Here is a 25,467-nt window from a genome sequence, read left to right as displayed (position 1 = left end):
ATTTCAGATTTCAGAACCTAAAAACATACTGGGTGTGTCAACTGGGTGTACAACAGCTAATAATGTTTGTTATGCACATTTCTTACCTTTTTTGTGCAATTTGCATAAACAATGTTGTTTTTAATTATGTTTTTCCTAGGTGATAATGTTTGGTATTGGAGTGACTGATAATATGTTATTGTCTTTATGCACATTTTTATTTTATTTATTTGTGAATGAAATTGCCTTTTACTAAAGCGTATTTAAGTTTAGTTTATTATCATTATTATATTGAGTTTATTATATCAACATTTGTTTGGCAGTTTTATGGAATGTAAGTTACTTACACCTTTATCAGTTTGATTGATTGACTGATGTACTTTATTTAGTAAGACATGAGAACAACAGTACATGGAAGTACAAATTCACAATAATGGAAACTTATTCAGATGTTTTGTTTAGAGAAATACACTTTGGCTAAGCAAAACTCATTTTGTAGCTCTGGTGCAATACTGTAATATGAAATATGAAATGAAACAAGCGTGGTTGCAGCTAAAAATGAAAAGGCAAACAAGTTCAGTAGTGTCATGTCATCGCGTTGATTTGTACCATGTCGCCCTCCAGTGGACAAGGTGTATCATAGCAGGCTTATGATACACCTCGGTCGGTGAAAAGCAAGATTTTGCATTTTGTGAAGATTCTGCCAAATAGCTTGTGTAGGAAATGACAATATATAGGTTGTGCCTATTCTGGCAGAGCTCTCGCACACATTGTGGTCGATAGTCCAGACAGACGATAGTCCAAACTCTCTCACTGGTCATTTGACCCACAACCATATTCTTCTTGTCTAATAATTAACCCTACCTTTCCACTTATTAATCAGCCCAAAGGCTGAAAGGTGATCTGTGTTGTCCCCGCTTATACACGCCATTGACAATTCCCGATTAGCTGTGCTTAATTTACCCAATGGAATTTCCCCCCAAATGCCCGTTTATTGTCTTTGTCCATCTGACTAGAAGGAACCGTGCCAGCCAGGCCCTTTCAGCATATCAGGAGGTGAGGAAAGCGAAAGCAGGTAAAGGCAGGTGACGCTGGGAGGACGAAGGGGACAACGAGCTGTTTCTACTGCCAGCCGAGCTACAGGTAACATTCTCATCATTTGTCCTAATTTATGACAATGGGACCATTGTTTTTCTTTGCATCAAGTAAATAACATGCATAACATTACGTTACTGTTGTCAGTGGTGTAAAAAGTAGGCTACTCACATGTTTTACTTGAGTACAAGTATCAATATATTATGCAGAAAGTTGTCATATGTCTAAAATGTATTAAAACAATATTTTGAAAATAGCAGATACAAGCACTTAGTGGAGTAAAAATACAGTATTTGCCTCTGATATGTAGTGGAGTAGAAGTACAAGTACTGAAAAGTGTAAATACTCCAGTAAAGTAAAAAAAAATACCTCAAAATTGTACTTAAGTACTTGTACTTGAGTAAATGTACTTGAGTTACTTTACACCACTGGTTACAGTCCACCGTTGTGGGGAATGTGGGCGGAGTTGTAGACAGGTGAGACATAAACTAATAACCGTTTACTGTATTCATCTCTATGTACAGTACAGTAGGCTAATGCATTTAACACCAGGCTATCTACTCTGATCAGCAACTTAATTGTTAACTGTGTCAAAGATAAGATGATGTTTGCTTTGGTGGAATTTTAGAAGCCATACTCTTCATGGCCGCAGGTGGCCTACAAATAGGATAATATGATGAATTAAAAAATAAAATGTTAATAGCATTCACACGTATTCAGTGGTGGCAAAAGTACTCACATGTTTTACTTAAGTAAAAGTATCAATACTGCATATAGAAATACTCAGTTACAGGTACAAGTCTGGCATTCAAAATGTTACTTGAGTAAAAGTACAAAAGTATTGGTATCAAAATGTACTTAAAGAACCAAAAGTTGTGCAAATGTTTTAAAATCTTTTGAAAATAGCAGATCTACAAGCTCACAATAGGAGTCATGTGAGGCATTGTGAGCTTGTACTTGAGTAAATGTACTTAGTTACTTAGTTTACACTACTGGTGGTAGGCTAGCCTAGATCAGAGAGGAAATCCCCCACACTTGATTGTGGCATCAGTTTGTAGTTTGTATGACCGTAATGTATGTTGTCTGGCTACGCGAGACTACTCCAGCTGTAACTCATATACGTTTGATTACGACACGTTTACTTTGAATACATGTGTGCATGCATGTTATTGGTGACGTTCTGTCTAATAGCTTTATTATTTCGTTTCAAATATTTAAATGCGTTCAGTGTACTGTGGGGAAAACATCGGTACGAACCGAAAGTAGCTTATCATTATGCCTATAGTAACAGGTGGAATGTATAATCCGGTTATACCGGACTGTATGAGACTGTAGCATAATATGTTGCATTTTGTATAATGCGACGCACATATGGTCACATTTTCTTATATTATTTTTAAAATATATTTTTATACCTTGAAATAAACAGTAGAAACGTTTATTCCAGCTCTCACCACAAGATGGCTTTCCACCATAGTGAGACAGGGGATTTTATGAATGCTAGAGAACTGGGCAGTTTGACGTGGGCCCAGGATAGAACTGGTACTACCAGTTCTATCCTGGGCCCACTGTAGACTCTAGAATCACTTTATTCATTTTAACAACTCTGTCTGTCTGTCTGTCTGTCTGTCTGTCTATTATGTTATGTATTCTTGACACAGCATCTTATGTAGGGCAAAGTGCAACTGCTATTAATGTAAAACAGAATCAATGATTAGAAATGTCTATGTGATCTAGTCATACTGTAGACTAGATCACATTATTTTTCCAACTCTGTCTGTCTGCCTGCCTGCCTGTCTATTATGTATTGTTATGTATTCTCGACACAGCATTAGGAACCATTATGGAGGGCAATGTGCAACTGCTGTAAATGTAAAACAGAATGAATGATTAGAAATGGGTGTTAAAATGGGGACCCCCCTCCCCCCCAAAAGGGGGGGGAGTTCACAGTCAAGTTCACAGTTCTACCGATATGCAGGTTTGTGAACTATTGTCTTCAGACTGACGGAAAGTGAGAGAAGATATCATATCAACCTGAGTCTATCTCATTAATACCCTGTTTATTCAGGTTGATCTTAAGATGAACATGTGCAACTAATATTAATATATTAATCTCTTTACTGAGCCTTACCCCTGTGCCCTGTGGGAGTTTAAAACATGTGTAGGTTCTCATGATTTTCACTGGAAAGATTGATGGCAAACCAAACCCAGTACTAACCCATAGTAGCCTAAATGACTGACAACAGGACCTTACAGTGCAGTACAGTGCCAGCTCCCAGAGGTCTTAGCTTTTATACTTTTATTACAGGGCAAAATTGTCTCGGGAGCTTTGGCCTTTTCACTTTTCACTCTGAATACATTATCTGTGTTTAGTGTAACACACCCAGCCAGTCACACTCTTTACCCCAAAGCCACGCTGTTGTCAGTAAACAACATGTGTTCTCTGGCCAGCCTGTTCCTGCTGACAAGAGGGACGACAAGCTTAAACCCTAAACACAATGTGTCTCTCCACACATTCTCACCTTGGCAAAACACACTGCTGCTTTCCTCTGGGAGACCTGACTTATCAATGTTCTTTCCTCACAGCCTGCAATCATTTAATTCAGTGAAATGGCAGGAATGGAGGCAGCCGCTGACACAGACGACACCAACAATGGCCATTGTATCGCCGAGGAGGATAGACTGTCCGTCACATCACCTGTGGAAGGGAAACAGCCAGACAGAGCCGTGAAGCAGGGGAAATTTAAGTCGCTTCGGGCGAGCATCAGGGAAAAGAAGAGCCCCTTTTCATCTAATAGCAAAGGGTCAAAGGTCAGGCCCAGTGCGGATATGGCAGCACCCAACAATGACTCCAACATGGCAACACTACATTTACCTCCGTCACCCAGTGAGTACAGATTCAACTTACAAAACCATGTTCAGTTTTTTTGGTGTGGAAGACTAAATAGGCTTCACAAAAAACTACAGAATACATAAAACATACGAAAGTAGACATTCACAAATGTATGTTTAATGTGCAAATAAACAGACTCACTCACGTTGTCCTCACTTATCAACAATTTCATACTGAGTAAACAATTTCATAAAATCACACAAACTAACTACGTAAAAATATGCTGAAAATTGTGAATCCCCCTAGTTAATAATATATGTGTTTGACATGGTGCAAAGTAAAATCTACTCTGAAGTCAGATTCTGAGGCAGGTTGTGACCTCCACAAGGTCATGGGAACAGGAAGCCACAGTGAGATTTGAGCGGCGCTGTCACTGTTTACATGCAGGCAGCAAGTGGATTATCCAACCCACCTGGCTTAAAAGGGCTAGTGTTACACAAGTTGGAGGTTTATATTATAAATCAGGACATACTGTATACTTTAGTGTTGCAACTATTGATTATCTTCTTAGCGATTATTCGATTACTTTTTTGATTATTTGATTTAATCGAGAAGCATGTTTTATATTGTAGATTTATCAACAAATCGATTAACCACTTAGGACCGCATGTTCGTTGACGGGTGCGCCGCATAGACAGCCACGGTGTGAAGACATGACATAATGTTGTGCTCGTCCATGGTATGCGTGCTGCATGGATGGCCAGAGCACGGAGAAGTGAGATTCAGGTTGTCTATGGGTGCAACACATGCAGATCATGAGACTTAGAGCCGTAGACGACCAGGGCTCTTAGGGGTAGGGATGGAGATTCCAGGGGAGGGTTGGGGACCCTGGTACTTTTGGCTTTGGACTCCAGAGTGGCATATCTTGTATTTGTTTTCCCTTTGTATCTTGGGTGGAATTACAGAACTTTGCACCCATAAACACATTTTGAATTTCCATTTCACTACCATATACATTTACAGCTTTCTCTTTCACATCTCTATTTCTCTGTTTCTCTCTCTCTCTGTTTCTCTGCTGCATCTCTCTTTGTCTAACTCAGGTTTGAGTGCTGGGTCTCCTATGGTCTCTCCCCTGAAGAACATGGGTGGGTTGTTCCATAAGAAAGAGGAGAATGGATCAGAAGCCTCCCCGCCAGCCAATAAGAAACTACCATCACATTCTAGAACAGGTATAATAACTGACCAATTAGACTACACTGTGTCTTGAATTTATGAACAGAGTCCTGTCGCAGCCTACTCAGAGAGGGTTATGTTGGAAAACACCTCATGCCTTAGTTTCATATAGTAGCTCTCTCATATGAAATGAAATGTTTTTTTCAGTCATTAGTAGTGCTTAAGAGTACCGTACATTTACATTTAAAGGCAATTCAAATGCTTTACACAAATGAGAACATGAGAACATTTCACCTAAAACATTTCTGTTCTTAAATCTGCACAGTTACAACTCTTTGCCGATGCAATGGTACAGATGATCACTATGGTTAGAAAAGATAGCAAAATGTGGTCCAGGTCGAATTTAGCCAGAAATGCTGTGTATAGCCATACTGCACACATTCTAGCCACTGCAAAACAGTAAACACACATTTCTGCCTCGCTGCCAAAGGTTTTGGGTGATGTCCACTTACGACACCTACTGCACATGTATGACAGATAAGGTAGATGAAGCACAGTGGGGAATATATACAAAAGAACATAATTTAATCCTGCTTAATATACCCAATACAGATAAATTAAAATATGCCTTGACCGGCTCCATGGCTGGTTTATGAGCACATTGGTTGTTTTGTTTGCAAGACGGACTACATGTTAATGCTTCCACTGAACTGTCATTCTTTTTAAACCCCCTTTTAAACAGGTTCACAAGTTAAAAGTTACAAGCATGTGCATAAACACATTCTCATTATGTTGATGTTTTCCTCTGCAACACAAAATGTACTTGAATCCAATGCTGTTAATGTTTAGATGACTCCCTGATGAAGAAAGGTGCTGCTTCAATTAGACGCAGCCTGCGATTCGGCAGTAAGAAGGATAAGGAGAAGAACATCAACAAGTCTGACAACCAGGAGCAGCTCCTCATGGTGTCTGAGGTCACAGTGGAGGAGGGGAAGGAAGATGTATCCGTGTGGGAGGAGATTGGAGAGGCATACACGCTTCCAGAGATACCCCTCACACCACTGTCAGGTGAAACAGAGACAGATAGGATCATGTGAAAGGGTTTACACTTGTCCTTTGATTTCCCTACCTAACCCAACACAAGTTTGTAAGGGCTCCTCATGTAAGATATACAGAAAGTTCAAATTCAGAATGACAAGGCATTTCAACCTTCTTTGTACCATATCCCAATACCTCATGTACCAGTCTCCGTCTGTATAATCGCTCATCCACGTTCCTCTGTTTTCACAACAGAGGTGATCAGTTATAGACATCTCATTCCTAACGTAAATACATGTACCAGTCAGTCTTGCAGTCTTGCAGTCTGGCTTGAGTGGCTTCAGTCTAAAGCCTCCATTGATCAAATCGGTTAGAAGATGTTTTATTGTAAAGCAATATTTAGAGGGGTGGCAGAACCTCCGGAGATAGAGCGACCCACTTCTCCCAGCATCACTTTTAAGTCCCCTTTAGCAAGACACTGAACCTATTATAATATTAATTTAGCCCCACTCCTTTCTGTCATTTTTGTCACTGTACTTTATACATATGTTTTCCACACATGTGAATGTTGTGCTCAATTCACTCATCCTATCTATTTGGAGCAGTGACCGCTATTTACAATGTCCAGCACTATTAATACAAGACATGATATTAACAATCTCTTTATAATACTGTCAGACTTTGTCTACCGCTTTGGTCATTTATCTGCAGGGACAGCAAGCACTATAAATAAGGTTTTTGGTTACATTTTCTAGTTTTGCCATCAAAAGGAAATGAGAAACTCTGGGCAATGAGAATGGTATTTCTTTTTTTAAAATAGGTTGTCAAACCTTGTGGAGAAACTCATTATGTTTTCTCTCCACTTCTCTCCTCTTTGCTCTTTCTCTTTTCCTTCTCTCTTCTCCTTACTACCTCTCCTCTTATTCGATCGGCTCCTTGCTGCTCCTGTTTGTTTTCCTTCTCTCTGATACTCTTTGCTCCTATTTATCTCTGTTCCTCTTTGGTCTCCTTCTCGTTTCTCCTCTCCAGTGATGCAGATCAACCATCTGATAGACATGGAGGTTCTGGAGGAGGCTTATCTGAACCTCCTCTCCATGCGGCAGGAGTTCCAGGAGGAGCAAGGGAGTTGTGGCGGCGAGGAGGCTGTCTCCTCCGTGGAGCTTGCCAAGAAGGAGAAGGACCTCAGCCTCCTGTACGGAGCCCTGAAGGACAAAATCAAGACCATCGTGCGTGACTCCAACACCCTTCGCTCCAGGAACAAGGAGCTGTTGGTGCATGTGGCCCGTGTCATTCAGGAGGAGGAGAAGAGGGAGGGGGACCCTGGCGGTCTGGCTGGGCCCGACGGCTACTGGAGGGAGGCGTGGAGGGAGGCAGTGAGTGAAGGTGTGCAGGCCAAGCTGGGGAGCGTTCCCTTGGACAAGAGGGAGCAGAACGTCTCCTGGCTGGCCATCCACCTGGGACTTCTGGGTCAAGCCATCCTGGAGGACCTGGAGTATGTGAAGAAGGACCTCCGGTGGTCATATCCACGCAGCTTCAATGTCTTCAGCACCTACGTGAGGTGCTACCACAGAGATGTTGGACAGCACCTGAAGAAGCTCCAGCAGCAGGTAACAGACTTGAAGGACTATTACGCTCTGCTGGACTGGATCATCAACCGCTACCAGAGGTCAGTGTCCTTTAGTGAACACATGCAGAGAACACCTTGGGAATGGAAGAGTTTTCTAATTTACTAAGTAGCCCACTGCGTGTTATACTTTTAGGAAGTAAAGTATTTGTGCACCAGCTTGTTTTGGGATCCCTGTCCGGTGACAGGGTCCGGTGGCCCATTGCTAGTAGTTCTCGGTCTTGGCTAGTGTAAATTTAAGGCTGTTTTTAAAATTAGAAGCAAACTATTTAAATGTTTACCACTGAAGGCAAATTAAAATTCATCACTGTGAGGAAAGAAAACCATCATTTCTCTGTATGTGTTTAAGTTCAATGCTATATACAGTATATTTACCTTTGCACAGTGGTAGTTTGATCTAAGGCAGAACATCTGCCAAAAAAGTCAGCATTTCCCTTTCACTTCCATCTGCACATGAAACCATGAAAATGTGCCACTTCATGTTCATTAAAAGGGTGAGTTGGTATGTTTCTTAAACATGAAATGGCTGAGAAAGAAGAAAGGTGAAGATAGTTCTGTTTGTATATATCTTGCATATATGCAACCACACCAGTGTAACATGGATTGTTGTGAAATGTATCTGAGAGGCAAGGCAGGGCTGAACCATTTTGTTTACATATGTGACTATATCTCACATGCCTCCAAACCAGTGTGCCACCAAACAATGGATTGTTGTTATCTGAGAGGTGTAGAACTTTTCTCTGGCAGTGAGAGGATTATGGGTAGCCCGTCCCTGCAGGCAGAGATGGAATCGGAGAGTGCTGGCCTCTCCCTGGAGGAGGGTTTCCTGGATCAGCTCAAAGACGGATACTGTTGCAGACTCCAGGTGAGCCGTAGTACAATACAAGCACATACATGTGAATTCATCTTTAACCACTTGAACCCCAGCATGCCTATTCTGGGGGGAACATTTGCCAAAAATAGCCATCTATAGGCTCATAATGCTACCTAACACGTTGTCAGTGGAGCCTGGCATCAGTCAGGCTCTACTGACAAATAGCATAATACAGTATGTTTTGTTACTAAGGCTGCAGATGTTTCTGAGAGTCTTTGATCTCCGTTCCGTCTCCTTCCTCCCATGCGTCTGTTAGGAGGATATGAAATCAGCACTGGGCAGAATGATAGAATTGGAAAATGAGGATTTTTGGAAGGATAGGACACCACTGCGTACTAATGACACTAGTGACAAACCACCGGATAACGAGGACAACTTTCTATGCTCTCAGTTCCCAATGGATATCTGGACGGTATGCTACTATTGATTCTGTTGTCAGATGTTTATGTATGTATGAATACACCCACATGGCATCAATCTATCTCTTAGCCAAACAGAATGTCACAGTGTAATGTGGTTATATAGCCACCTGGGGGCAACAAAGATGTTTAAATCCATTACCAGGTTTTAGTCCTACACAGGTTCTGACATTAACACACCATAACCAACACATTCTTTCTGCAGACTGTGAAGGGCAATTTGACAAACTCCAGAAGAATTGATGAACAGCTGGAAATGAAAGTAGGCCTTTCCTGCTTCGAAGAGTTGAAACACTTTCCAAAGAGGTATGTACCACAAAAATAGGCTTTCAATGTTTATAGTTTACAGGTAGGAGTATTGTAAAGGTATGTGCCGTAGCACAGAGGGCCTCCATAGACACCATGCCCAGGCAGGGCCATCCTCACACTTTCATCAGGCTTTGAAATAACAAATGAAAGCGGGCGGCCTTAGATGGGTGGACAGAAAGGCTGGGAATCGGAAGGCTGTCGGTTTGGATCTCTGCTCACCCAGTCTACGTGTCGAAGTGTACCTGAGCAAGATTCTTAACCCCTAACAGCTCCCCCATGTGCGCTCATCTGAGCCATTTGAGCAGCCATCTGCTGGGTGAAGCAATACAAGTAATTCCCCTCCCCAGGGATCTGTGAATACTCTGTCCGTAAATTCACAAAGGCAAAGAGACAAACAGAATAGTGCTAGTGCTGCTTTCCTTTTTTCAGTCAAGAGACAAATCAGGTGACAGTAAAAGATGATGGTTAAAGGGCAGAAAACAGGATATTTCCATTTCCAAAAGCTATAAACCACATGATTGCGTGCTTTTGTTTTGGGCAATGAGAAAGTTTACCTCCTTTAGTTGATGAGTAATACTGTTTTCACTTTATATTGTACTGAAGAGCTGTGTCCATTTGAGACAGATTGTCATCTTAAAATAATTGGCATGAATACATGACATTTTATGAACAATGTTTGACCTTTTTTTTTTGTAGGACAAGCTAAAATAAATAAATATTTAATCGCAACCCAAGTGACAGAGTAAATGAATGAACATGTAATTCAGGGTATTTTGATTCATTATTCAATGTATAGGTTTGAAACAGAGTTCAGACGCTGCTGCAGCTGTGATGATGTCCCCACTCCTCTCTGGACTCGGTACCAGATAGCATACATCAACAGCTTTATCACTTTAAAGTAAGTGTCTCAACAAGAGCCAGACCGATATATCGGCCAGGTTTATTGTTTGACTTATTTTTTCAGATCAACAAGTTCAACACAAATACACACTTTATTTTTGACTGGGTTGTGTCTGAACCGCACAGAACTGTGGCTATTTCAGGGTCCAAACAAGTCAGTCCCTTGAGAGGGAAACCCCCCGGCAAGCACTGAAGTGGGTCACGTGCTTTAAGGGAAACCGGCCTGTGTATGTGAAATGTTTCTGCTGAGTATGACTCATAGAAAGAGAATGCAAGTACGCAACATTAAAACCTCCCATATGGGCTCTATTAGTCTAGAATAGTAAATGTCATGTGCACACTTGCAGGGAACCACCACTTTGTTTACTACATGTCATTATTAATAGTATTAGAAAGTATTTTAAGAAAAATAATAATAAAAAAAAATGTAAAAAAAAAAGTATTATGTTAAATAGAATATTCTCCACTTTTGTACGTTTGCCTTTAGATTAATTGTGACCAAAATAAAATAAAGATAGATACAATACAATATATACATCATCTTAAGAAGTCTCACAAGACACTTTGATTGTGACAACAGCCAGGGTGCAGTCACACCGAACTTTGATTCTGCCTATGCGGGCGGATTCTGTCAATGCTTTTCAATGGGAACAGAGCGGTTTGATGCCATTCCAGGATTTCCGGGGAAAAACGCTCCATTCCCATTGAAAAGCATTGTCAGATTCTGCCCGCATAGGCAGAATTAAAGTTCGGTGTTCATATTCAAAAAGAATGAAACACATTCCTGGTGGGGAACTGGTAAATGATTTAGTTATCATTTGATTTATTCTTCTGGCAGCACATAACTCCACCATGCTGGGTTGCTTAGCTGGGCTATGTAAGTCGTGGGTTGCAGTTGCCAAGATACGAGGAAGCTGGGGGGCCCCTCATCATGCACTTCTAATTTGGGGTTTATTGGATGGATGTTGTGTTTATGTCATATGTAATTTTTTGTAAGAAATAAGGCCCTCCCGCAATTTTTTAAGGCAATTACAGGCAAACAGTATTATAGAATATGAAACCCTGTCAAAACCCTGTTTGATGCTCAATGTCACATGACTCACAAGTCATTTGTACCTAAATTATTACTTGGAAGTTGGAAGGCATAATGTCTACCGATTTGTATGAGTGTTGGAAAAAATATTGCGTCAGGATCTAAGGACTCCAGGGGGAAACGTTTTTGATTGTACAAGTCACGACCTATGGTTCGAGAGTTATAGGCCAAAATGTAAAGTGGCCTGGTATAGCGTCACCTTGAGGCCAATGAGAACGTTTTGAATTGGAGTGTCTTCCTTGGCCTACTGGGAGAGTGCATGCAAAGTTTGTTTGTGTTTGCCCAAAGTGTGTTTGCCCATGTCCTACAGCCCCACAGCGTGGGCACTAAAAGGTGGCAACTAGGAATGTATTTTCAAATAGACATTATGTTAAATGTTCATCATTCAATATCTATAAAATACACAGGATTCATTCTGTAAAAGTGTCCTTAATCATTCAGTAATCACTTTGTCAACAATGGACCTCAGCTAACCCACTATACTTAAAAAAAGCATCTTGTTTTTGTGTGCCAATCATTTTGTTAGAGAAGGTGTCTCCAGATCTTCTAGTAAACTGAAAATATCAACATGTCACCTTCAATCACCTCAGACCTTCCATTTCCCTGGTTCTCTTTCCCCAGAGAGTACATGGAGAACTACAGGGACAGCTGTCCAGATCAAGCAGACAATTTTAACAAAGAGGTTGACTGGCTCATAGGGAGCCTGGGCCAAGGTCTGGAGGACCAGTACAAGAATGATGTCAAGGTAGGTTGAAGAAAGGTTTACTGCATATTTGTTGAATAATTTTCTCAGCCTCTTTTTACTACAATAGAGTTACATTAACAATGAGGATTTTACTGTGGCTATGAAAAAATGAAAAATATTAATTAAAAATAGAAATGACTGTTAGGGTGTTATGCCTACTTATACAGTATACTAAAACATCTACGGTATATTGTGGGGAGATGGGGTACGGTGGTCTATGAGGATTCTTCGAAATAGTGGTCCAGAGCTCCCAAAAAGATGAGAACCACTGCTGTATACTCTGAACCTGAAACTTGATTCTGTAGTGGCAAATGTCTGGAAACTGGCATCATGACAATCTAAGAGCAATAACTATCCTTTGCAGTTTGCATTCCTTGAATATCGTTGGTAACTGGAGTGTTACCATTCGCTTCCTCTAACTTCTTAAACAATTTCAGCCGCCACAGAAAAAAAACAACTTTAAGATGTTGGAGGATGCTTGCAGGATAAATACCACAGACCCTGTGTGTTGGTCAATGTGTTTTTCAGATCTACCAGAGGAGGTTGATGACCAGGAAGTGGCTCACCGATGATGATGACTTCCAACAGCTTTATAAGCGAACAGAGATGCTTTCCCAGAACTGTGCTCTCATGAGACCTCCTTACGTACAGGTGAAGAATACTGTGAAAATAATATTGTTAATGGGCCAAACATTGATATGTCAATGTTACATTATGTGTAACAACCAAGTGCTTCCATATTTCATCTTGTTTTTATTTACTGAAATTAGACACATGAATAACACAGGTTAAAAGAAAAGCAACAGTGATTTGGGAGAATTGTTTCCCTTTAAAATGTTGAAAGATGCAATGAAATTAAGAATGTTTTCAACATCTCAAATTTCATATTTTTCATTATCATATCAGACAGTTAATTATATTGCCCAGCTCTTGGAGGGAAGGCTTGGCAGGATTCAATCCATGCCAATTACTGTATACTATGTGCTTCCAGAGAAGGATCCTTACGCACTGTCTGAACATGGAGCAGGAAATGACTTTTATGGTCCACTTGACATAATGGCTGGTGAATTCCCAAGCATACCAGCCAACTTTCACTAATTAAACTTGATACAATGGCTGGTGAATTCCCCAGCTTACCAGCCAACTTTCACTAATTTGTCATTAAGATTGGTTGAGAAAGCCAGTGATAGTTCTGTAAGTGATTGCCTGTCACTAGTGGTTTTCTGTCCTACCAAGTCTTAACTATTCCCTGATTAAACAGTAAATCCTGGTAGGATGGAAAACCAGCCCAAAGACCTGGATTGGGAACTCTGGTGTTGTGCACAAGGCCTGCTGAGCTTGGATTGAACCATGCCTAGCCAGAGCCTCATTCTCAGTTTTTACTGATGTGTTAGCAAAGAAATACAACAGAAAAACCGTGAGCTGTTGACTTCCTCTTTGTCTTCACCAAATGATATTTGTCTGTGGTATAAATTGTGTTGATATTGCATGGATTAAAGTTCTCAGTCTTGGATTCCATAGAAGTCTTCTATGGAAACATGTGACGTGCCGAACATAGGCTACAAGCTTACAACGCGTCGCAGCTTGTAGATAGCCTATTTTAGATTATTAGTTATTTTAAAATGAAGGAGTATTTTAAGTGGTCAAACTAGCAATAGAATACATGTTGAATCTCCCAGACAACTTTAATGATTTCGGATTTTTCATAAAAAGCAAAGGTTAAAGTCTCAATGTGCAATTTCTTCAACTGGCTGGCTGTATGGCTACCAAAACATTATAATTGTACATATTGTGCAAATTGTTTATGAAACACAGCGCTAGTGTGTGGGGGAGTCCTTTCACGCTGTTCCACAAATCGCAGCCCTGGCCCTAACAATCATTTTCAGTCATGAGATTTTATTTTCCTTTAATCCATGAGATTGTGTTGATTTGCATTGCATTAAATCAAAAATAATTTTGATCCAATTACCAGTCAAAGACTTGGCACTTGTGATTGATGGTAGTTATCTCCACCAGGCCAATAGGCCAGGAGACGGGGCGAAATTATGTTTTCGCCGCGTCTCGGTAGGTCAGCGAAGACACTCCTTTTCCGGTTCCCCTCTGAGGTGAGGAGGAATTCTGTGAAAGAGTGATGAATATTGGATACAGAAACGCGGTAATGTATATACCTGCTGTACATCGGTATTTCTCAATGGAAATCCTTACTTACTTCATGATAACGATCTGAAAGAAATGAAATTCCCAGGGGTCTACTTGAGCTCTTGAACTGTTGTTGCTGTGAATGGAAAACATGTTAATGAGGTCCCTCATAAGATGTGGCAACATGCCTAAATATAAAAACATAGCCGGATACTGAGTAGTAGAAGTGAGATATGGACGGTCAGTCATGTGGTAGAGGAATAACAAATTCTCATTTTCTTTTTATATCCTGTTATTGTGTCACATGATGATTTACCCTGAAATCTTTGTTATTTGTTTTTCTGGTAACATAGACGCTGGTGAACACAATACATCTGTATGTGGTGAAAGAATACGTGTCACAACTGATGAAAAATAACTACACATGCAAGAACAGGAAGCACGAGAGAGCGGCAGCCAAGATTCGTTCTCAGTGGAAAAAGCTCAGGGAGCTCTTTGAGGACATGGTAATAACCACTTCACTTTCTATTATATTGTTGCTGTCGAGCTGAAACCTTGTATGTCCACAACTGTAACTTTTCAGGAAATCCCCAAAAAAACAACATACAATCCAATGTAGTTATTATTTAGTCACAAGCTCTTGTTAATACTTTTCATCCGGTCAATATTTATAAAACCCACAGACGGACTTAACCACTTTAACCCTATTTTGGGTATGTAATTACTCGTAGGCGTAATTAAAAAGCAAAACGATCTTCAACATATTGCAATGTATTTTTGCGCCACACTATGACGAAGTGTTAAATAGGGCGTTATTGTATTAAATAAAAACATAAAAAGATGAATTATGGAGATACAAGGTTTCTGCCCGACAGCGCTGATATGTTTCACTCTATGTCTGGTTTGTAGAAAATGTGTGTCAGGAATAAGAGGAAAAGAGGAATAAAGGTGAGGTCACACCGAACTTTCATTCTGCCTATGAGGACGGATTCTGCCAATGCTTTTCAATGGGAAGGCCGCTCTCTCACCAAAATTTGGCTGGCCGCTGTTAAACGCAGGTTGTGCGCGGCCACAGTTTTTTGGAGCCAGCGGATTCTAAAAAAACGCTGTGACGCACCTGTCACTCACATTCAAGACCGTCCCCGTAGCCCGCACCGCCACTAGACATTAGCCACTAGACAAAAAAATGTCTTTGCACTTTCACACTTGGGGTTCGTACATCTACATACACACTCAAATTTAAAATATAAAGTACTTACCCCATGGCCACGGATGTTACAATCATGTACGGGGCCCTCATAAGTATCCGTATCTTCCGTATTGTTCAATAAAAAGCATTTTAATCCAATCAGTGGTCATTTTCTCCGTATGCTTTCAACTGCGCGACCCTCGCGGTTGAGAGGTGTATTGCACTGTTGGTACATTATAACTCTATGGGAAAATGGCGACCAATCGGATTAAAATGCTTTTTTATTGAACAATACGGAAGATACGGGTACTTCTGAGGGCCCGTACATGATTGTAAAATCCGTGGCCACGGGGTAAGCACTTTATATTTTAAATCTGAATGTGTATGTAGATGTACGAATCCCAAGTGCAAAAGTGAAGACTATTTTTAACTGACAAGGCTATTAAATATATAGTTAGAGTAATATTATTACACTAAATATATTATTACACTAACCTAAAGCCTTTGCGACCGCACTGACTTGTAACCAGGCCAGTTCTTTAATGTCAGTCATATGGAACTCTTTCATGGTCAAATCATAAAGTACTGGGTGAGATGCAACAGCTACAACCAGTTGGTCCAGTGAGAGCACCATGTTGCTTCCTGAGTCTTGGGACGGTCCGCCTTCGACTCACCCGATTGGACAGAGGGGGAAAATCAGCTCCTGCCTCCAGCAGTTTTATGCTTCTTCGTGTAGAGCGGATAAACGCAAGGTCTGCGCGACAAGCGGAAAAATCTGCTCTTGCGTGAATCCACGCATTGACAAAGCATTGGCAGATTCTGCCCCAGAGGTAAAATGAAAGTGCGGTGGGAGCGTGCCCGAACAGAGCGTTTTTTTTTTTTTAAATCCGCAAATGGCAACAAACCGCTCCGTTCCCATTGAAAAGCATTGGCAGAATCCGCCCGCATAGGTAAAATTCCACTTAGGCCCACAAGGCCTAAGGGCGCGGCCCCACCAAAATATGGTTGGCCGCTGTTAAACTCAGGTTGTGCGCGGCCACAGTTTTTTGCAGCCAGCACATTCTAAATAAACGGAGTGACCCACCTGTCACTCACTCTCAAGACCCTCCCATGTAACAGCTACAGCCAGTTGCTCTACAGCAAGCACCATGTCGCTTCCTGAGTCATAAACGCAAGATGTGCGCGACAAGCGGAAAGATGCGCAAGACCATGAATCCACGCATTTGCATTGAGAAAGCATTGGCAGATTCTGCCCCATAGGTAAAATAAAAGTGCGGTGTGACCGTGCCCTAAGTGGTTAATGTATGTTTCATAATAATGTAAATGCATGTTTCATAATAATAATCTAAATCTACAAAGTAACTTGTAACTAATGTTTTCAAATAATTGAATTGGATTAAAAAGTACAATATTTGCCTCCGAGATGTAGTGGAGTAGAAGTATAAATTCACTAGTAAGAGACCACACCTCTACTTAAGTTTAACAGTATTGAAATGAAATTAGATTAAGGTGGAATGGGATGAGGAACCCAAGGTTAGGGCGAGACTCAGGATGGGGTCGTAGTCTCAGGAGCTGACGGCTATCGTTGCTCTACTCGGGGAGCGGTCGGTCGTCTCTGCTCCGTCACTGCCCCCCTGGATTCCTAGAGAATAGAAATAGAGACGGGAGGAAGAAGAGCAAGAATCGAGGAGGAAGGAGGAGGTTGGGGTGGAGGGGAACGACAAATTGAAAGCAATGAATAGCAGAAATAGCCGATATACAAGAGCAATACTCACGACCCATGTTTGGTCTGTTGTGAAGCAGAACAAACAAGCTAGATGAGAGATCGCAGGTGTATTTATACTGTGGTTATTGCAACAAGGATTGGCTGTGGTGAGTGGAGGCAGGTGTAGTGGATAAGGGTGATTGTGAATGGGGAGTGGCTAATGAGTGAAGGCAAGTGTGGTAGATAGGGAAGCGATTGAGAGCGGGGAGTGGCCGTGATAAGCAGAGGGTGGTCTCTACTCCTGAACCTATGTTGTTAAACACAACTACATGTATTGAAAAATGGACGCACCGAAGTAAAGTAAAAGTAACTCAAAATTGTACTTGAGTAAATGTACTTAGTTATTTTCTACTACTGGCTACAAGAGAGGTCTTTTATTTACCACCCACCTTAGGACATTTTGCAGTGTCAAGTCAATCAATATACAAATAGATCAACTGCAAACCACAGTAACAATCTTAGATTGTGCTTTAATTTCACATTACATGTTAAATATTGGCACTGTCGGGTGGAAACCTTGTTTGTACAAATAGCATTGATTAAGGTTTCCCCCCCACAGTGACAAAACTAGGCTATTAAAGCCTGTATTATAATACACAATAAAAACATTGCCACACAACACAATTACATGCAGTTAAAAGTCCCAGTTAAAACTATTTTGTAGTAAATGTAAACTCCAGCATCCGTATTCTGGGGAAAACTTTCACAGATAGATATTTATTTAATATTGACAGAAAGGTTACTAGTATAGAGCCCTGAGGGGACTATCAACCATATGGGGTTTAAGTGGTTAAACGTCCACTTTGCAGAAGTCCACCCATGAATGGCTGCACACAGTGGGAGACGACCTGAGTGACATCATCGGACAGAAGAACAAGAGTGACATAAAGAACAACCTTCAGCCTCTAGTGGACCACTATCCTGATATCAGGTAAACACTGTGCTTTTCATATCGTTGCTGTCAGGCAGAAACCTCATCATATTTAAAGATTTTCCATAAATGAACGCCTATCCTACTACAGCATCACACAAAAGCATCAAAAGTAGCAGATCCGCAAGCTCGAAAAGCTTGTCGATCTGCTACTTTAAAGAATATATATATTTGAATCCTGAGAAGTTTTGGACATATGAGGTTTCCACCTGACAGAGACGATATTGTCATTGTCGGGTGGAAACCCGTCCAAAAATATTTCATCTTTTTATGTTTTTTTCATAAATCAATGCCCTATTTTATACTTTATCGTATGACAGTGTCATGTAAATGTAGCAAAAATAGCTGATCTACAAGCTCACAAACACCTTGATGTGATGCATTGTGAGCTTGTATCTTCTATTTTTGACATTCTTTTGACATTTCTGAAAATTGTCGCTTGTAAAAACATTCCCAAAATAGGGCATGTAGTTCAATCTGTCTGTGCGTTTTGTAAATACAGTATTTAACCAATGAAAAGTGAAGAGCTTGTAACTAAATAATAACTACACTGGATCCATTGGAACATTTATTTTTTCCCCCTGAAAAGTAATGGTTTTTGGACACATACTGTATAAGGTTTCTACCTGACAGTGACGATATGTTTTCAAACTGAAGAGTGTTTGCCATGTACAATATCTAAATTGACAGAGCATGTCAGGAATAATGCAGATGTCCTGTAATGTTTTGGCAATAACATTTCTCATTCTCTTCTGGGGTCCCTGGCACAAAACATTTCAGATGAGGGTCTGTGGCCAAATACATGGGGGTGAAACGAAAAAGTTTGAGAATCAATGCTTACCAAGCTGGGGGTCCTTGAAATAAAGTTTGAGAACCACTGCCATAAACAGCAAGTATGATAGTCTGAGGCTAATGAAGGTAAAGGGACAGAGAGGGTGGAACACTGATTCGGCTTAAAGAGACAGACCAATAGACATAACACTGTCATTTCCCTTTGAAAAACCACCCGATGGGCTGATAACGTGGGAATCGGCTGGAAAAACAGGATACTGTAGGAGATGGGGATGATGGAATATCTGAAATCAAGCTGCCAGCATATCTAGGTCATCTTAGGTGAACATACGTTCTTAAATGATTGAATCCTGCCCTAGACCTGTGCTCCACGTTTTCCCCTCTCTTCCCTTTTTGTAATGACTATTTTCAGTACACAGTAGGTAAGAGAATAATTTGTGTTATTTATTATTCATGTGCAATGTATACGCACACACATGCACGCACAGTCACACACACAGTTATTGTAATGTTTGTTTTTACCTTAAATGATAGATGAGATTGTTTGAGTTCCTGTCTTTCTCTTAGAATCCAAGATAAGTAATAGCACCTACACAAAGGAAATTGTTTACATCGGCATGAAAGGGCATTAAAACGTCATTTAAAAGCATAATAGATGGAATCAAATAGAGAAACAAATATGTATGGTTTGACTTTTCCATCCAAACAAAATTGTTTTCCATACCAGTGCAAACTGGGGATGGATATGATCAATGTCTTAATGTCAAATATTTCCACGTTACTTTAATACCAAAATAAATATTAACATTTTTTCCCCCTAAAAAGTACATCTATTTATTTATAAATTGACCACTTTCTCTGACCATATACATCTGTTATTATAGAGGTATATTTTTCAATGTTTTAAATAATAGTAAAACAAATAGTACAAAATTGCCAATCTGAACACTTCAATGCATCAATCACATCGTGACATGTCAGCTTGTAGATCAGCTGTTTTCACTGTTCGAATTTTTTACTAGCCAACGCTAAAATCTAAAATGATACAGATTCTTACCTGGTTTTAATGGGTTAAGGGGTTGAATTATGCCATTTTATCTGTTATAACAAACATATGGTAAGATCTGTCTAATAATAAAACACATGGGTCTCTGGGTTTCTCAAATACAAAGTCTCCATGGCTCTATTGCATTTATCAAACTGAATGAGAGCAGCCCATTTTGATGGTCAGACTAGCATGAAAGTGAGAATGCATTTTCTGAAGTGCAATATCTTTGACAGAAGTGAAAGTTTTTTGTTACGAAATGGGACTCCCCTCTTCCAAGAATCACCAGCATCAGTATATTTCACAGAGAGAGACAGTTAAGCCGGAAGCATAGAGATTAAAGCCCACAGGAACTGGGTAAAACCAGCCTCTTAAACTACCAGTCAGCCAAGCACGTATATGCAGCTAATGGCACACAGACGAGAGAGACAGAGCCCTACCCCCCTACCTTCATGACTCTGTTTAGGCACGTTAAAGACATCCTATGACACAGTTTAATTTATCCTGCTACGGTTTCACACACACACACACACACACACACACACACACACACACACACACACACACACCAGTGTTGATTTTGTCGACTAAAACTATGACGAAAAATGTCCATCGACTACCTTTACTACACAAAAACTAAATAAAAACTAAGCTATGGTGACTAAAACTAAGACTAAATATATTGACAATTTCATCAACAAATAAAAACTAGACTAAAATGTTAGTGAGGGACGAGTGGAGAAGAGATCCAGTAGAACTAAAAGATGTTTGGTTGCTCTCGGTTGTTGCGCTCTAAAAATAGCAGATCTACAAGCTCACAACGCATCGCAGCGCGATGCGTTGATGCGTTGTGAGCTTGTAGATCGGCTATTTTCAGCATGCCAATCAGCCATTACGACGCCATAAAGGCACCGCCAAAATATGTTTTAGTCGACTAAATCAACTGTAGATTTAGTCGACTATAATCTTATGATATTTAGTCGACTAAAACGAAACAAAAACTAAAACATTTCAGATGACCGAAATATGACTAAAACTAAATTGAATTTTATTCAAAAGACTATGACTAAAACTGAATCAAAATTAGCTGTCAAAATCAACACTAACACACACACACACACACAAAAATAATAATAATTACAAGCCCCCAACGCTACAGTATGTAATTGTAGTAGCCTAACAAATTGTCATAAGAATAGAGAGAAGAGAAGGAAACAAAGTCGCATAACAATGTCAGGGTTTGTATACATACGGTATAAGTGAGGCGGGATATCACAGTCTCTTTGCAAGTCGAGACAAGGTGAAGTATAGTTCAGAGAAAACAATACAACCAGGTGCTCACAGCCGAGACCAATTTTCTTGGGGCTAACTGTGTTTCAACTTGTTTTTCTCATTCTGCCTTCATTCCCATACTAAAAAAAATATTTTCTCAGTTGAGGTTTCTCATTTCAGTACGGCTACTGATTTATTCTTTTAAAGCAAAAAAAGTTAACGTTTGGTAAAACTTAATTTAATTATCTTATTTTCACTATAAAGGTGTGTTTTATTTTAGATCTGTCATTGTTATGTTTGTACCAGTATGCCCAGCTGAATCCATTTGGTGTTGCTGGGGCTGAGTTGGCCCGTGGACATACTCTCGGACTTGGGATCTTGTGGAGACAGTAACAAGTGGTTAAAAGTATCAGTGGTTCTCCTGGATCTAATGGGATCCAACATGAGAGAAAAACAGACAATCCGGGCACTGAAAGGCAAAATGGAGGAAGCAGCCTTTATTAAAACAAGGCGACTGCCAACATGTTTCGACCTTGGTAGGTCTTCATCAGGGCGAAAGTATAGTTTTCAATTGCACCTTTTGGCAGACATCCTACTATCCTATCCTAGTGTAAAATCCTACTATTCTAGTATATGATGCTATAATCTAACTTTCTACTATAAAATGAAGAAAGCTGTGTCTCCTTATAAATTTTCCTCCTCAGTGGATTGATCAATTGATCTAAAATTGCACATGGACATTGACCATTGGCATAATAGTGTGGAAGCAGATTACAAAACATGTTAATTAATATATAATATTAATATATTTGAACGTATAATATAATAATGACATGCATAGTGTTGTATTTTGTCTTATCCTATACAAACTAAATGTAAACTTTAAATCAAACATTGTGCTGTGGCTGATCAGAATCAGAGTCAATCTTTATTGTCACATCACATTACAAGTAAGGTGGGTGAAATTCTTAATTGTGCAGGTTCATCAATGCAATTAAAAGATAGGGAAGAGAATAGAGAGGGAGACACATACAGTGCAAATGTAACTCAAGTGCACAATATGTAACTAAGGTTTGTAATAAATAAGAGAATGCATCCTATTTAACAAATTTGCGTTATAAATTAAGTGTCATGAGTGCATGTGAAGAGCGTTTCATTTAAAACAACAGGCTTAGCTCTTATTCATCAGCAATTGCTGCTGATATAACATGACATGCCAGCGCATTTGTGCGCTATATCTTCCAAAATGAAACCGACATCCTTTGAAAGACATGTCTGGAACGTAAAACCAAGTCCCTCCTGCCGGACTGTTGTCCATCGCACCTTAATGGCGAGAGAGTACAGTCACCGATGTGGCCAGACAGAATGATCAATGGAATGATCACACGTAGTTATCTCTTGGGTTGGATTGGAATGTAGGGGTCAGATGTCACATCTGGACCATGGCAGTGTGCCCCTTTCTTAAGAACAGTCCAGACCAATGATTAGCAACATGACAAGTTGCAACTTGCATCCACTTGCAACAGAATCCTAAAACTTGCAATTCGACAGTCCATACCCACACAACTAGCTGCGACCGATTATCATTTCCACAGATAAACAACAGACAGGGCCGTCATCTGTCAACTGGACAGTGACAGATGGTGACAGACACATCAAGGAGAGGTGCAGAGATAGTTTACCCTTTCCATAGCAAGTCAACCTATTACATTATAATATTATGTAGTCTACTCTTGTATAAAATGTTCTCTCCTTTACTTTCTCCCATTTGCTTGCTCTATTTCTCTCTCCCTCTCGTGTGCGGTAAAAAGAAAAAAAACACAGACTCACGCTAGAGAATTTTACAGTGTGGATTAGAGCAACAAAAAAAAAGATAAAATGGGGGTCTGTGGACTAATGCATATCAAACTGGGGTTCCTTCAAATGAAAAAGATTCAGAGTCAATTAACTAAACTATACTGAATCTACACTGTAAAATCACACTTCAATGTTACAGACCTGTAAGGGTCGATTTGGACCCCTGGTGGTCCCCAGACCCGACATTGAGAACCAGTGATTTAGATACAGCATGTTGTTTACTTTACTGCAGTAGGCACAAGGTACAGGTTTGGCTACTGTAAATGGCGCATGTACATTTGCTGGCTCAGAAACACAGGATATAAATAGTAGAGGCTTGGATGGTGACGGATTAGGTTTACATGAGTTCAAACTGCCAACTAGGCCATCTTGGATGGTTGAACATATAAACATTTTAAAACACTTAAATAAATAGATACATTGTCCTGTGTATCAGCAAATCTCTTCCCCCTCCTCATAGTCTTCCATGGCCAGACTGTTGCCTCGCACAATTTTCAAATGCTTCCGGTCATACAGTCTGGAGCACGGAAGCTCTGTTGATGATCAAGGGATAAAGTGGATGTGAAGCCTCCTCCCCACTATACAGATCGCTGCTTAGCAGAAATGGAAATAAAAAAATAAAAATCTGAAGATATTTTAAAATATATCTTCGTGAACGGAAATGACAAACACACGACAGCTTCCTGCCTCAGATTTCGGGAGGTGTAGTTCCAGACTCTATATAGCATTTGAAGATTGTGGAATAGTTGTCTGGCTACGTGAGACTACCTCCTCCTAAGCTAAAGCTATGCTTTACTTCTGCTGCTTTTTAAGGGCCAATAGCCATATTGGCCTTGTGAGGGAACAGAAGTTACGAAATGGACCCGGAAGGGTCATTTGTCTAGCCTGGGTGCCAGCCTGCTTCGCTACGTTCGGCGGATTTTTTTTTCTCTCTGCGCTTCTCAGTCTGGAATGCCCCCGATTGACTCGTCTTGTAGAACTACACTGGAACTACATATGTTACGTTAGGCAACGTCGATGTTACGTTAGGCAACGTCGTTGCTGATTTGATGTTGTTCAAACGAATGACGAATCAAAACGATCACACCGTTTTTTTTGTCCCGCCCCGCACCACAGACCAATCAGAAGCCACGGCAGGACTCGAAACGTTTGCCATGTCCCGCCTCCCTTGGAGATAGGAGGCATTCCAGACTGATAAGCGCAGAGAGAGAAAAAAATCCGCCGAACGTAGCGAAGCAGGCTGGCACCCAGGCTATCATTTGTCCACTCTCAGAGTGAAACACTGAGGATTGTACCGTGTAGGCTACCACTATTAATATGCTCTTTCCTTCCTATGCCCAGTAAGAAGCACCTGGCTGCCGTGCTGTACTTCAGGGGTCTGGTGAGGGGTCGGGAGCGCCAGCTGATACTCCAGAAGCTCACAGAGTTGAAGAAGAACATGGGAAACAATCCTGATAGGAGCAGGGCTCTGTTCAGCGACATGCAAGTCACAGCCAACAGGGACTGCCTGGCAGATATAGCCTGCCTCAGCTTCTTTCTGCCTGACAATGACAGCTAGTTGGACTCCTGACTCAGGATGTTTGGACGTTTCCAAGGAGGAGGGGGAGATGTTTGGATGTCACTGATAGTGTTGCGGAGGTGCCCTCGAGCTAGGCATTGATTGGCATCTTTTTCAAGATGGAACAGAGGAAGAGAAGAGACTCAATGACTCAGTGTCTCTGCAGGGACCAACAAACAAAGCATTGTCTGAAGTGGGATGATGGCACTGTGTTGTCTGTGGCCTCCCTCACACGGTTAAAACAATCGTTTTATGGCTGCCTTATGCCTTACGTGAAGCATAATGCCGTTTCAATTCATTCCCTATGGAAGTCACGTGTTTTGATAAAGCTGACTTGCCTCGCCGCTCTCTGGCTTTACCCCTCCCTCCCCTAAGGAAAGTCATCTTTATCAAAACACGTGACTTCCATAGGGAATGAATGAAAACGGCCTTATGCTTCACATAAGGCATAAGGCAGCCATAAAACGAGTGTTGTTTTAACTGTGTGAGTGAGGCCAGAAAATGGGTGTTTGTTTTAGCCTTTAACGGTTTTATGAGACCATTATGCACAGAATGATTGCTTGGCCAGATCTTATCCAGATAAATATATACTGTATGTAATGTTAATGTTATATTTTCTTAACTGATGACCTTGAATATTTGACAATGGCCTGTACAATAGTTTTTTAACAGGTGACCAGCAAATTTTGAAGTTGCAGATGAACAATTAAACTGCTTCATACAAATCAAGCAGGCTTGTTTAGATTCTGTCCTAAACCATTCCATTCAGAGGATATTTCCTTGATCAATGTTCTTGATCTGCTCTTGGTGCCTCGCTGCCTTCCTCCCAAGGTGCTC

General features: G+C 40.6%; 1 protein-coding gene across 1 annotated transcript; it reads left to right on the top strand.

Annotated features, from left to right (window-relative positions):
• Positions 1-1,051: 1,051 nt before the first annotated feature.
• On the top strand, positions 1,052-25,359 carry exoc3l4 (exocyst complex component 3-like 4). Its single transcript, XM_084045517.1, has 14 exons — positions 1,052-1,122; positions 3,661-3,961; positions 5,008-5,136; positions 5,930-6,148; positions 7,148-7,784; positions 8,490-8,607; positions 8,873-9,028; positions 9,241-9,341; positions 10,141-10,242; positions 11,959-12,082; positions 12,611-12,733; positions 14,575-14,727; positions 17,985-18,106; positions 24,414-25,359. The coding sequence occupies exons 2-14, from the start codon at positions 3,685-3,687 to the stop codon at positions 24,628-24,630; spliced, it is 2,478 nt and encodes an 825-aa protein (XP_083901643.1). The 5' UTR covers positions 1,052-1,122; positions 3,661-3,684; the 3' UTR covers positions 24,631-25,359.
• Positions 25,360-25,467: the final 108 nt, after the last annotated feature.

This window comes from Gymnoscopelus microlampas (assembly GCF_963454915.1).
Source record: "Gymnoscopelus microlampas genome assembly, chromosome: 20".
Classification (NCBI taxonomy): Eukaryota; Metazoa; Chordata; class Actinopteri; order Myctophiformes; family Myctophidae; genus Gymnoscopelus; species Gymnoscopelus microlampas.
This window is presented reverse-complemented; position numbering and strand designations above follow the sequence as displayed.

Bases quoted from the DNA above. Each gene is read 5' to 3' on its own strand.
- exoc3l4 (XM_084045517.1), top strand. From the start codon at position 3,685: ATGGCAGGAATGGAGGCAGCCGCTGACACAGACGACACCAACAATGGC. The intron at 9,029-9,240 runs GTATGCTACTAT...TTCTTTCTGCAG, and splicing joins TCCCAATGGATATCTGGACG to ACTGTGAAGGGCAATTTGAC. The intron at 18,107-24,413 runs GTAAACACTGTG...TCCTATGCCCAG, and splicing joins GACCACTATCCTGATATCAG to TAAGAAGCACCTGGCTGCCG.